This window comes from Uloborus diversus, chromosome 6 (genome assembly GCF_026930045.1).
Source record: "Uloborus diversus isolate 005 chromosome 6, Udiv.v.3.1, whole genome shotgun sequence".
Classification (NCBI taxonomy): domain Eukaryota; kingdom Metazoa; phylum Arthropoda; class Arachnida; order Araneae; family Uloboridae; genus Uloborus; species Uloborus diversus.
The window spans coordinates 89204715-89216957 of NC_072736.1; the positions used below are offsets into that span (position 1 = coordinate 89204715).

At 32.7% G+C, this 12243-nt stretch overlaps 1 protein-coding gene across 1 annotated transcript in view; it reads left to right on the top strand.

The window, feature by feature from the left end:
* The first annotated feature begins 2138 nt into the window (after positions 1-2138).
* LOC129224644 (astacin-like metalloprotease toxin 5) overlaps positions 2139-12243 on the top strand; it is a 35245-nt gene continuing 25140 nt past the window's right edge. The window contains exons 1-2 of the mRNA XM_054859127.1: positions 2139-2239; positions 8093-8163. Of these exons, the coding sequence (XP_054715102.1) occupies positions 2176-2239; positions 8093-8163 (135 nt within the window). The 5' untranslated portion in view covers positions 2139-2175. The remainder of the gene's footprint in view (positions 2240-8092; positions 8164-12243) is intronic.

The window sequence follows — 12243 nt, forward strand, 5'->3', positions numbered from 1 at the left end:
ATATTATAAGAAACACTATCATATACTGTATTTGTATTCTGGACAATTCAACCAAAATGAACTTCACTACTCAGATCAATAGGCGCCACAGGCAGGTCTATGATACTGGTAGACGACAAATTGGATAGTAATATAACGATCGAACAAGAACAAAATTCTTTTAAAGAACGAAAAATTGAAAAAATCAAAAATTCCCTGGGGCCTCATCAGGGGTGTTGAGCTTGTTTCAAGCTTGTTTCCTCAGCTTGTTTTGTGAGATGTCGGGAACTAGTGCTGCTTTTTTAGGAAATTTCGCCAGCAGCACTCACGAAACATCTCGTGGTTTTTTCCTACCCTTGGGGAGAGAGGGGCCCTAATGAGGCCATAGAGTATTTTGGGATTTTTTCAATTTTTCTTTCTTTAAAATTTTTTTGTTCTAGTTAAAAAAGAAGAAAAACATGAAACATTAAGAAACTGAAGATGTTAAAAATACAAACACAAAAATTAAGAAAGAATTAAAAAGAGGAAAAATAATTATTAAATAAAAACAAAAAACCCCGACTGCCAAAAAAATAAAAGGAAAAAAAATATGAGCATATTAGTTAAAAATTTTATTAAGTATTACTCAATAACTGCTCCATTGAAATACTTTTATAATCGATACACATATAGGACAAATCATAAATTCAACAGCAGAATAGAAGGTTCAACAGTCGGGGTCCATTCCTTTTTGACCAGTCAAGGAACCCCGTAAAGTTTGAATGGGCCCCGACTGTTGATCCTTCTATTCTGCTGTTTAATTTATGATTTGTCTGTACAACGCCACATAGGAACAAACATACATACATAGACTCATAAACACATTACCCTCCTTTGCATCGGGCACGCGCAGTGGGGTAATAAAGAACATATGAGAGAATTTACATTAGAAAGAGGGGAAAGTACATCCGGGGCAAAGGTGTCTTGACCCACCGCCTCAAGTGGGAGAAGCAATCGCTTAGACCACTCGGCGATTGAGACCCTAATTAGCAGACTTAGTAAACAAAAAATTCAGGTAGTGAAAACTACCTGCATTTGTCGCACGCAGGTAGAGTGCGACACACTGTGCGACACCCAGCGTGCGCCGATCCCAAACTGACAAAATGGCAACTGGTTTTTGAAATGGTACTTTTGATTACTGTCATGTGTTTAGTGACACTCCCAAGGTTAAGACAAATCGATTGACGTAAGAATTACCAAAATTGACCAAGGCGTTTAGCAACTAGAACGCCACATAGGAACAGACATACATACATAGACTGATAAACACATTACCCTCCTTTGCGTCGCGCACGCGCAGTCGGGTAAAAAGCAAATACAAATATGACCAAAAGAATTACGTGAAGCGGAGACTAACACACTATCAGGGGGAAGGCCAAGCCCCTACTTCAGAAGGCTCTTTCTATTTAGTATGAGGGAAGGTCCCAAAAACATGCAGCCTTCACCGAGAGGCTGAAAATATGAACGCAATTGGAATTGACTGGAAGAAAATTACTAACCTGAAACGTGCGTCAGCAACCAAGAAAAGAACCTCAAAAATATATTTGATTGATTTTTACGTCGTTAAATTATTTGAAATTTGGAAAAATGTATGTCTGTTTCTCAAATCTACGTTATATACGTATTCATAATTCGTATTTTTTTCCACTAAAATTAAGATGCAGTATTTATAAACCTTATAAAAACCTATTACTAGCTTTTATTAACGTATTTAAGATAATTAAATTCAATAAATTAAAAAAAACACGCTGAGCCTTTAGAGTAAATATAAGTGCCAATGTCTGAAAAAAGTGGCAATTACTGAAATCAGTGATAGTGGTCATTAAAATATCTCCCCAGTTTTCCCTTTAGAATAAAAGTACTTAAATATAAGAATTAATTAGAGAGGGGGAGGGGAGTGCATTTTCTCCTTCTGATTGAATGTCATGTCATTACTTCCGGAAACGTCAGCGTCAGACTGACCTTATCAGGTAAAGAAATGAGACAAACATTTATGGAAGCAAGTTTATTAAACCACCCCTGCACTTATTCAAAATTTTCCTAAAGCTGAGAATTTGAACAGGTGTGCGTTACTTTGATACCGTTAGAGATAATATTTTTATAAAAATCAGAGTACTTGTCAGCATCGTTATTCCCATCGAAAGGCTGTTTTCCACCATGAACCCCCTCGTGGCACTTGTTTTTACTATAGTGGCTGCTGTTATTGGTAACAGCAATGCAGGTAATAAAACATAACCAGTCTTCATATGAAATGTATTACTTAACTGAACGATTTATTATTGTTTGTTGCAAATATGCGCTGCCTTATTTATTTTTTCAGTTCAAATTTTCTCTATTGACGACAAGTTTTTCATCGCCATTCAAAAAGTCTTGTCTGAACGTAGGTTCCTAAAAATAATTTTTTTTTCGTTCTCTCAGGCTCCTATTTTCTCGTTTTTCAAGATCTATTTAATAAATAACAACCACTTATGTGAAATTTGTTACTTCAGTAAAGTATCTGTTATTATTTGTTGCAAATTTGCTGTCTAATTTTTTCAGTTCATATCTTCTCTAATGAAGACAAGTTTTCAGGCGAACAATTATAGTGTCATTCAAAGAATATTCTGACTGAACGTAAATTTATAAGAAAACTTTCTTTTGTACTCTCAGGATTAATTTTGTTTTGTTTCCTAAGATCTATTTAGTCGATTTTTTTTTTTAAATTCTTGGTTTTGGAAACTGAAATGAATTTTATGTTATGTATCAAAAATATCGATGATAAGGTACCCAATCTCTAATGTTGAAAAGGACGTGTTTATGGGGGAGCAGTAAAGTTTTTTTTTTAAATTTTCATCTCTAGTTGTCAGTACCATCATACCAAAACTCATTACCAATTGATTTTTACTTCCTTTTACAAAAAAGGAAATATTGTATTCGCGAAAAAATCTTCACTCAAAAATCGGCCTTAATTTCCATTTTGCTCACCCCCCGAATGAATGTTGAGTTCATTTTTCAACCCGACCACGCGTGGATAAATGCCTAGGAACGTAAAGACACCCGAAATATCCATTTTGACGATCCCTGAGTTAATTACGACGAGTTTTCTCGTGACGTCTGTATGTAAGTATGTATGTGCGTATGTATGTCGCATAACTCAAGAACGGAATGTCCTAGAAAGTTGAAATTTGGTACTTAGACTCTTAGTGGGGTCTAGTTGTGCACCTTCTTTTTTGGTTGCATTCGAATGCTCCAAAGGGGGTCTTTTGCCCCTTTTTGGGGGGAAATCATTGTTAATTTCGATGTACACTCAAGTGGTGTAATAATTTGGCGGATACTTTTCGATATATCGCCAGTCTTTTGGTAGCCAAGTTTTGTCGCCAACTTGGCGACAAATTTTGCGATTTAAAAATTCTTTTTTTTTTAAAATCTGGTTTCAATTTGGCCACTGTTGGTGATATTTAGAGAGTAAACTATTGAATCACATTAAAACTTCCAATAATGAGAAAATGACATTAAATGCAAAAAAAAAAATGACATTGGAGGATGGGTATCTTAACTAACGATAAATTTTTATCGGCTTTTTTTTCCTCAGTCATTGCTGTGATTAATTTTTTTTTTTGAATGTGTACTTAATTTCTCCTTCAACTTTACAAAAGTATCACATTAAAATTCGAAGAAATATTTTAAAAAAGATTAGTTTAGAAAAGAATGTAACCTATTTTAATTCAAATGCTGAATTATTCAAAGGGTTCTGATAGACATGTTTAATGATTAAATTTTGTCATGCTTATTACTGTTTTGTGCTTAGATTAGTTGATAGTACTAATTTCCTTTCTTGTTCAAAAGATTCGATTTAAAAATAATTCCTTGACTCATCTTATACTTTCCGATATATTTGGGACTAATTTTCGTAAAAGTCTTAAAGTTTTTTCCTTTTTCATTTTCAAGAAAGCTAAATCAGAACAACAGTCTTAATTTTTCCTTTCTACAACCGAGTACGAACCTGGATCACAAACTTCTTTCACGGATACAAAACCAACTCACAACGGATAGTTGATTGCAGTATATCTAGTTTTACTAAGACATTCTGACTTAACATATTTAGACAACATAAACTTTAGGCAGCGTTACTATAATCAACGATAGAATGTTTTAGGTCAGATAGGACGATTTAAAAAATTTGCTATTCTTATTAATATGAGGCAAAATTTCAGTTTGGGATCGTTTTTTCTGCTGGTGGTGGTGCCCCTTTTTTTATATCAATCTAAATTATACAATCTACTTTTAAACCAAGCTTTTGTGTGCAGCGTAAGATTTTTTAAAGAAATACCAGATACTTCTACTTTAATCGTACTTCCTCTTTAAAGGGGAAAAAATAAGTAAATATTGCCGTGTGCAAGGGACCGCAAAACATGATGCTTTTGATAAGATCGCGAAAAAATAATACATTCTCAAAACAGCTATGCTTCTGGTTGACAAAAATGTCATCCATTGCCCATTATCCACTAATTCGTTTAATAAAATTTTCAACGAATTTATCATAATCATAGTAATTGAACCAGTACAACAGTATGAATATTTTTTTTTGCAAACTTTTTTAATAAACATAAAACCATACATTCCAAAGTCCGCTTTAAATAGTTTGAGAGCTCCAGTTATAAGAACCAGAGAAAAAAAAACACAATACAATTTTATAATTATGTTTCTGGATGAAGTAAATTAAAATGTTGTCTATTTTAAATTTATTTAGGGGAAGGTTGCCCTCAATGAACCACATAACAATTTTCAATTTTTTTAGAAAGTATATCCAACTCAAATTTCACGTTAATTATAGGAACAATTTCTCAATATATTTCTCCTTAAATAATAATGTTCACTTTCATGATAAATACAATACACAATAAAGAATGAAAATTGAAAATAAATATGCTAGCATGCGATCCATTCATGGCTACCAATTGCTATGGATGGACCATCGAGTTTCCATCGATGGACCACACTCTCAAATTAAAAAATCAGTGCATAACTTAAATATTTATAACAGGTGATCAATAAACATTATAAGTAACAATAAGTTATAGAAAAATAGATTTATTTTCTAAAATCTTTTATTTTCTGATAAGAGGAACATAAAGAAAAAAAAAAACAAAAAACAAACAAACAGCACTCACACAACACACAGCTGCTGTCTTCACACCTCGTTCTCCACTTGATCTTTTCCCAACCTGTGCAACACTGTTCGTAGCTAATATCTTTTTAACCTCTTTTCAGCTGTTGATAATTTTGTTAAATCAGTTTAGAAAATTTTCGTTTGACTCAAGAGTGTACTTGCTCTCTAAAATATCAGAGAACATTTTTGACCATTTTATTATTGAAACCAGAAACTTAAGTCTCAAACTACCAGATAATGTAGTACCTACTAACATACTTTTTGTCTTAATTAAATCCATGGGATATGTTATTTTTCTCAGCCTCTTGAAGGGTCAATATCCCCAATTTTTTGGAAGTAATTCCAAAAAACTTCTTCTCTAGTTTCCAAATTTGGTTCACTAATCACATTTCTATTTCGGAGGGCTTACCTCCCACATTTTTAATAAGTAGTTAAAGTAACAAGAAATCGATTTTTACCTTCTCTGCGACTATTTAAAGTCGCTTTCAGGACTCTATACTGTCGGCAGACTTCGTTAAGGTCCATACCACCATTTCTGTAAGCTACTGTACCACGTTACATGCTCTCACTTGTCCACTGGCCATAATTTTACTAATTTTTGCTTTTTTTTTGGAACAGCAAAAGTATCTGAAACTGTATTGTTATGTTTTAAATTTTTAATCAATTTAAAAAAAAATTGCCTTGAAATTATAATAAAGTAAGCATAAGAGTTTTAATGATTTACTGAGAAACTATTTTTCATTTTTATGATATTTATTTTAAAACAATTGAGCAATTTTCAAAAGTAATTGTGCTGAAATTACAACAATGTTTGAGATTTTCCATGAATGAACCACTTTGTCAGGTGGTCTAATGATAGCGACTGCGTCATTTTTAATATTCTTATAAGTGATACTGCTGTGACGAATCATGATGAAATATAAAGTATGGGGAATTGTAATTAAAAAGGGACTCTTATAAGTCAACGTTCACGTTTAGATGATCAGTGATGTTCAAAGCATGTTATAACTAAATGGAAACCTCAGTAACTAGTAAGATAATGGTAGAAATCTTTTCTGGGCGATTAACAATATGATTAAATAATTTTAGCTACTTGATGACTCTGCAGTAGACTGTTTTCAGACAAAAGAAAGTACTAAAACTGATTACACGTCTGCACAAATTCTGGTACGAGAAATATCTTCGCGGTCTAGTCATGGAAGCGGTTCATTGATGGCAACCTTCCCCTAATCAGTGTTTTCATAAATTTATCAGAGTTATAATAGTTACCATTAGAAGTTTATCAATACCTTTTTTTTTGGTGAAATATTTTAGCAAGTATAGGGTTTTACATTTCAAAATCTTGCTTTGGTTGAGAATATATTCGTGAGATAGCAGCGCTTCAAGATGAACTATACGAAAATGTTATCCTTTTGATTACATTCGGTAAATCGGATTTTCAATAGATTTAAAAACAATGATAATAATTGAACCAATAGAATATTACTTGTTCATCATTTTGGAAAACATCATTTTGCAATAAACAAACTTTTCAAAATGATGTTTCATATTTTATGAATCACGCATGAACATTTTTCAGTCCATTATGAACTTCATTGACCTTTTTGAATGATTGAAAAAGGAATCCAACAGTTTAATATGAACTGCAAAACTGTCACAAAGTTAAACACAGATTGAAAAATTTCTGTAAGTGTTTTTGGAAGTTATACATTCCTTTTCCCTTGCCTTTCTCTATCTGGATTGTTTCATAATTCTTATAGAAGTACATGTTAAATTACAGTGGAGATTTAGCATATAATACGAATAAAAAAAAGAGGGCATTTTCAGTGGAAGGGGACCGGTGGTTGCGAGTCTTACTTTTTATGCATGCAGACATACATTACAATTTGTTTAATTGAAATTTCATTAGAAAATATAGCCTAACAAAGTTTTATTATATTGTTCATTTTTAGCATTAGACATCCCATATATCCCCAAGGGTGAGTTTTGTGGGTAAAAACTAATTTTGTAATTCTGAAATGCTACAAGTAATGCATTATTCTAAAGATTTTTATTTCACCACTATCGGTGAGAAAAAAAATCACATTTCGACTGTTTTTTAAAAAATTACACTTTAATTTTAGGATTATTGAATTCCGTTGTTGTAGTCTGGAATTCGATAGGCAGGCTTGTGCAACAATTAGAGGAGAACGAATAAAGGTAGTAACAATGCGGGAAAATTTATCAAAAAATGAAACACTTCAAATCAGTATTTTTGTTTTGTTATGGGCAATCTCGACGGTTTAAATACATGTACGTTGCTTGGTTAAATATGATTGGTGTTGATAACAAAGATTCTTTGTTGATAAGTCCTCCAAGTGAAACCGATACCGTGGGCGCTTGACCAGGGGTTGCTCAGTTTCTAGTTTGGATCAAAAAAAAAAAAAAAAAAAATCAAAGCTGTCTTCAGGGTCCCATCCAACTGGCTCAACCACAGATAGTGGTAGGTACGGGGGACCCTGGAGTGAAAAGTGAAAAGTTTGGTGCCGATATCTCAAATGATTATCTTTTGATCGTTGAATATCTTTTGCTTTAGGATTTTCTTACTTCTCAGTTGACTAAAAAGTTGAAAAAATACTTGATAACTATTTACAGAACGCAAACAACTTTTTGAACCTTCATACGCCCTTTAACTACACAGCGAAATAAAAGATTATGCAATTAAAGACACTTTGTCAATTAACTCGTGAGTTATCAAGATTGGTATTTTAGAACATATACAGTGCAAATGGATGTCACAGATCATTGAATTAGAATTTAACGAAAAACGTTTTAACCCGTAAAGCAAATTTACACCATTCTCAGAGCTATATCATTGTGTCTTATTGAAAATTTTAATTACAACGTGTTGTTTTTTTTCAAAGCAGTTTTTCTCTTTTTCAACAGATGAAAGAATGATTGCTATGCAGAATCCGGATCTGTTCGGTGGTGACATGCTTGGAATTGACGGTCCTTTTGTAAGTAAAAACTTAAGCATGTTCTTAAAACAAAAGAAAAGTTAAGGTACTACAATAAATCTTTATACATAAATGGCTAATCTCTGTCCGGATGTCCGGGGTAAACTTCAAAACTGTTGGAGGGATTTAATCCATTTTTTCACCATAGATAGCTACATAATCGGGGAACAACTTAGGCTATAATTTATCGCTAAAAAACTTTGTCTAAAAACGTCGTGATCGAAAACAGTAATTGTCATGTAATTTCCATATCAAATGATTAAAGATTAAATCCATTGTTTCGAAAATTCGTTGCCTAACAACAGCAATATTAAAAGTAATCATAATGTAAATTTTGAAACAAGGCCTCTCTGAAGCAAGCATGACATTGCTTTCTTAGGAGTTGCATCCTCATCTTCTTTATACATAAAGGGCTAATCTCTGTCCGGATGTCCGGGGTAAACTTCAAAACTACTTGAGGGATTTTAACCATTTTTTCACCATAGATAGCTACATAATCGGGGAACAACTTAGGCTATAATTTATCGCTAAAAAACTTAGTCTAAAAACGTCGTGATCGAAAACAGTAAATGTCATGTAATTTCCACATCAAATGATTAAAGATTAAACCCATTGTTTCGAAAATTCGTTGCCTAAAAACTGCAATATTAAAAGTAATCTTAATGTAAATTTTGAAACAAGGCCTCTCTGGGGTAAGCATGACATTGCTTTCTTAGGAATTGCATCCTCATCTTTATACATAAAGGGCAAATCTCTGTCCGGGTGTCCGGGGTAAACTTCAAAACTACTTGAGGGATTTTAACCATTTTTTCACCATAGATAGCTACATAATCGGGGAACAACTTAGGCTATAATTTATTGCTAAAAAACTTAGTTTAAGAACGTCGTGATCGAAAACGGTAAATGTCATGTAATTTCCACATCAAATGATTAAAGATTAAACCCATTATTTCGAAAATTTGTTGCCTAACAACAGCAACATTAAATGTAATCATAATGTAAATTTTAATCAAGGCCTCTCTTGAGCAAGCATGACACTTATTGCTTTCTTAGGAGTTGCATCCTCATCTTTACACATAAAGGGCTACTTCTGTCCGGATGTCCGGGGTAAACTTTAAAACTACTGGACGGATTTTAACCATTTTTTCACCATTGATAGCTACATTATCGGGGAACAACTTAGGCTATAATTTCTTGCTAAAAATCTTAGTTTAAAAATGGCGCGATCGAAAACTGTGAATGTCATGTAATTTCCACATCAAATGATTAAAGATTAAACCCATTGTTTCGAAAATTCGTTGCCTAACAACAGCAACATTAAAAGTAATCATAATGTAAATTTTGAATCAAGGCTTCTCCGGAGCAAACATGAGTCTAAAGTCATTTAAACATTTGGAAACTCACTTTTTGCACACTTAGGTAAACATAGTAGAGAGCATTTTTTTCTTTTTTTTGTGTGTGTACTATTTAAGTAAATAAAGCGCACAGTTTTTTTAGTGATCTTTGTTTTTGTTAGATATATTTTGGAAATTCTTCAAATTTTTATATGCTTCACTTTGAGCTTTCGTTTCTAAATGAATACTCTTTCGTTCTTTTTACTTATTTCTGTTTTACTTTTATGGGTAAGGATGACGCTCAATTTTTAATGACGTCAAAGCGGTGTCTTTTGAGTTTTTTCAGTTAAAACAGAAAACAAAAGTAGCGATTGTTTCTCACAATTATTACTGACCCAGGCAACGCCGGGTATTTTTGCTAGTAAATAAATAAAATAAAAAATTCAAGGTAACAGTTTCAAGTTTTAACGACATAAATATGCAGGGAATCCTTTTTATGTGTTCTAATGTAAGGAGGTAACAAGCGAGTGTACATGCACAGCCGGGTCGCTTCCGAAATTTTAAGAGTAATTTTTTTTCTGAAATAGCATGCTGAAAGACATAAGATTTGACCACTTTTTAAATATTTCACGAAGTTTAATATTAAAAAAAAATTTATGGATGAGCAGATTTAATTTCCCTTTTTACGCTTCTGCAAATGATATCACAAGTGATGAAATGTCATTCACTGGTGCCATTAGCGCAGAGCGCAATATTTAATTCGCATCTGAACTCACATGTAGTGGCATCGATGTGTTTGATAGCAAGCGTAGAGAGCAATATTTAGTTCACTTTATAATTATCAAAGGCTGTAAAAGCGGTATACAGCAAGCGTAAGCATTCAGCGTGCCAGTAGAGTAGCTCGCAGAAGTGCATCACTTGTGACGTCATAATGACCACGCCTTACTTCCAAAACTGGACATTAAAAACAGAAAAATTAAAAACGTTGGGAGAATTAAAGTTTTTTCTCGCTTTTTTTTGTTGCCTATTCTATCAATTTCATTTACTAAAAAAGTATTACTTTTTTCTGAAGGAAACAACCCCATTGCACTTTTTTTTTTTTTTTTTAGCAAAATAAAACTATTTCATTCCCGCTCTGTAAGAAGAAAAACTATCTATATGCGCCTTACTTGTTCACAATTTAAATATACACACAAAGAAAAAAAAAACAAAATATGAATGCCTACGTATAGATAGGAGTATAGATGAATGAGTATAGATCGTACTATGATAAGCGAAAACAACAACCTGTGTACCTCTGTTGCGTGTGGCGTAAAGAACACCTTGTGCAAAAACTACGAAAATTAACCATTTTAATTTTTTTTTCTCTCTTATATATTGCAGAGTAACATGTGTTATCATTATTACTGAAAATATCCTAGTATATTTATTTAGTATGTTTCTTTATTTCAACTTACTGTATGTTATTTCAAGCAGACGATCGCGAGATGTTTATTCTATAATTATTCCATTCGTAGTTCTAGAGCTTGAGCTTGAAAATAGGGAATGTAGGGTAAAGTGAAATAGTTAACATAACCTTGCTTTTTCAAAACGAACAATTTGGAAATTTGTTTTGAAAATTGCAGTACAAAAAGACAGAATAATGCAGTGTATAATTAAACTTGCTTTGAAACATTATTATTTATTTTTGAGCAAAAAGGTTGTTCCTTCAAAAAAAAAAAAAAACCGCAAAATATTTTTACTTTTTATTAGTTTTCAACAGTTTTTCAGTTCTCAACAACTTTATAGTCATTATTTTTATTTAGAGGAGACGGGGGCATAATATTTTTCGTTATCATTCTTCTAAAAGGGCTAGAAAAGGGATAAGTACAAAAACATGAACATTGGTAGCAAGAAAGGAGACTCATAGGGGTATTCGCCCCCTAAAAATATTAAAAAAATTATCAAAACCTATATTCTTTACTGGATTATTTTCACAATTTTTTCACTTATTTTTCAGTGTATCGGTGGTGGTAAAATGAAAAAAAAAAAAAAAAAAAAAAAAAGCATTTTATGTTGCATACGAGTAGTATCGCAGATTTTCAGTAAGAAACCCTCCCGTATTATTTAAGTTATACTCACAGCTAAGTAATTAACACTAAAAATGAAATTAAGTTCGCTTGTAATGTAGCAGGATTCAACGCCCCCACATTGCCTACCAAAAAAAAAAAAAAAAAAAAAAGCAGAAAAAGGCAAAATGGTCGTTGCATGAGTCAATGGCCATACCAGGTTGAAAATACCGGTTCTCGTCCGATCACCGTAGTTATACTGCATGAATGAGAAAGGAGTCTCGACACCTTGCTGTTCTCTTTCGTTTCGTACACAGCCAAATAAATGAGCTTTTTGCCATAATTTAGCAAAGCTTTTCTCATTCTTTTCTTAGCAATATGGAGTATGGTATGCCTGTATTTTTTATTGAAATTGATATGCAATTTTGTATGTGACTCTAGCTCAATGGTTTCAAACTTTAATCATAGCCCAGTCAATAAAGGCCAAAAATGACCTAGTGTAGGAACAAATTAGGAACAAGCTGAATTTTTGACAGTTGTTAGTACCCAAGGAGGGGAGTATTTTCCTAAAAGTCCTCTCCTCTCCCCCTTGAGTTTCCCCCTAGCCCCCTTAAGTATAAAACTATAGGTTTTTAAAGAAATCTTATAACTCCGTTAAATATTATTCAAATCTTTTTCAACTTAACATATTTTTAATT